The sequence below is a fragment of the Penaeus monodon genome, chromosome 24 (assembly GCF_015228065.2).
Source record: "Penaeus monodon isolate SGIC_2016 chromosome 24, NSTDA_Pmon_1, whole genome shotgun sequence".
Classification (NCBI taxonomy): domain Eukaryota; kingdom Metazoa; phylum Arthropoda; class Malacostraca; order Decapoda; family Penaeidae; genus Penaeus; species Penaeus monodon.
Genome location: NC_051409.1, coordinates 18,593,582 through 18,594,017, shown reverse-complemented (window position 1 = coordinate 18,594,017; position 436 = coordinate 18,593,582). Strand labels below are relative to the sequence as shown.

The 436-nt window shown below is 45.2% G+C and overlaps 1 protein-coding gene across 1 annotated transcript in view; it reads right to left on the bottom strand.

Moving 5' to 3' along the window:
* LOC119588631 (oplophorus-luciferin 2-monooxygenase non-catalytic subunit-like) overlaps window positions 1-436 on the bottom strand; it is a 4,932-nt gene that overhangs the window by 1,194 nt on the left and 3,302 nt on the right. The window contains exons 2-3 of the mRNA XM_037937269.1: window positions 273-356; window positions 19-123 (exon numbers count right to left, since the gene is read on the bottom strand). Of these exons, the coding sequence (XP_037793197.1) occupies window positions 19-123; window positions 273-356 (189 nt within the window). The remainder of the gene's footprint in view (window positions 1-18; window positions 124-272; window positions 357-436) is intronic.

Genomic DNA, 436 nt, shown 5'->3' with positions numbered 1-436 from the left:
TTTGGAAAAAAGGCTGACCGTTCAAGGCGACCGTGGTTCCTCCCTGCACAAACGGACGGAAAACCCCTTCTTCTAGGACTTCAAGTGAATTTTCCTGCAAGTTGAGCAGCCCGCCTTTGAGACCTAGAATACATTGATTCTGTTGAGGGTCTTCTTTCTAGCAGACGAAGAGAGACATGCATGAAATTGAGATTAAAAGCAAATAAATATGATACCCATGAATAGTATGAAAAGTAAATATGGTATCCTTGACTAAAAAAGTTGTGATGTACCTGCAATGGCTCCTTGAGGGATGTTACTCAGCCGGTTATGGTCAAGATGCAGTTCCCGGAGGAAGGGAAGGTCCGTGAAGGTTCCTGCGGTGTGGAGGCGCCAAGCAAATGGTGAAGTATTCTCAGGTGATGAGTGCGTCTCCGTGCAAGACTTTTGATTTGAT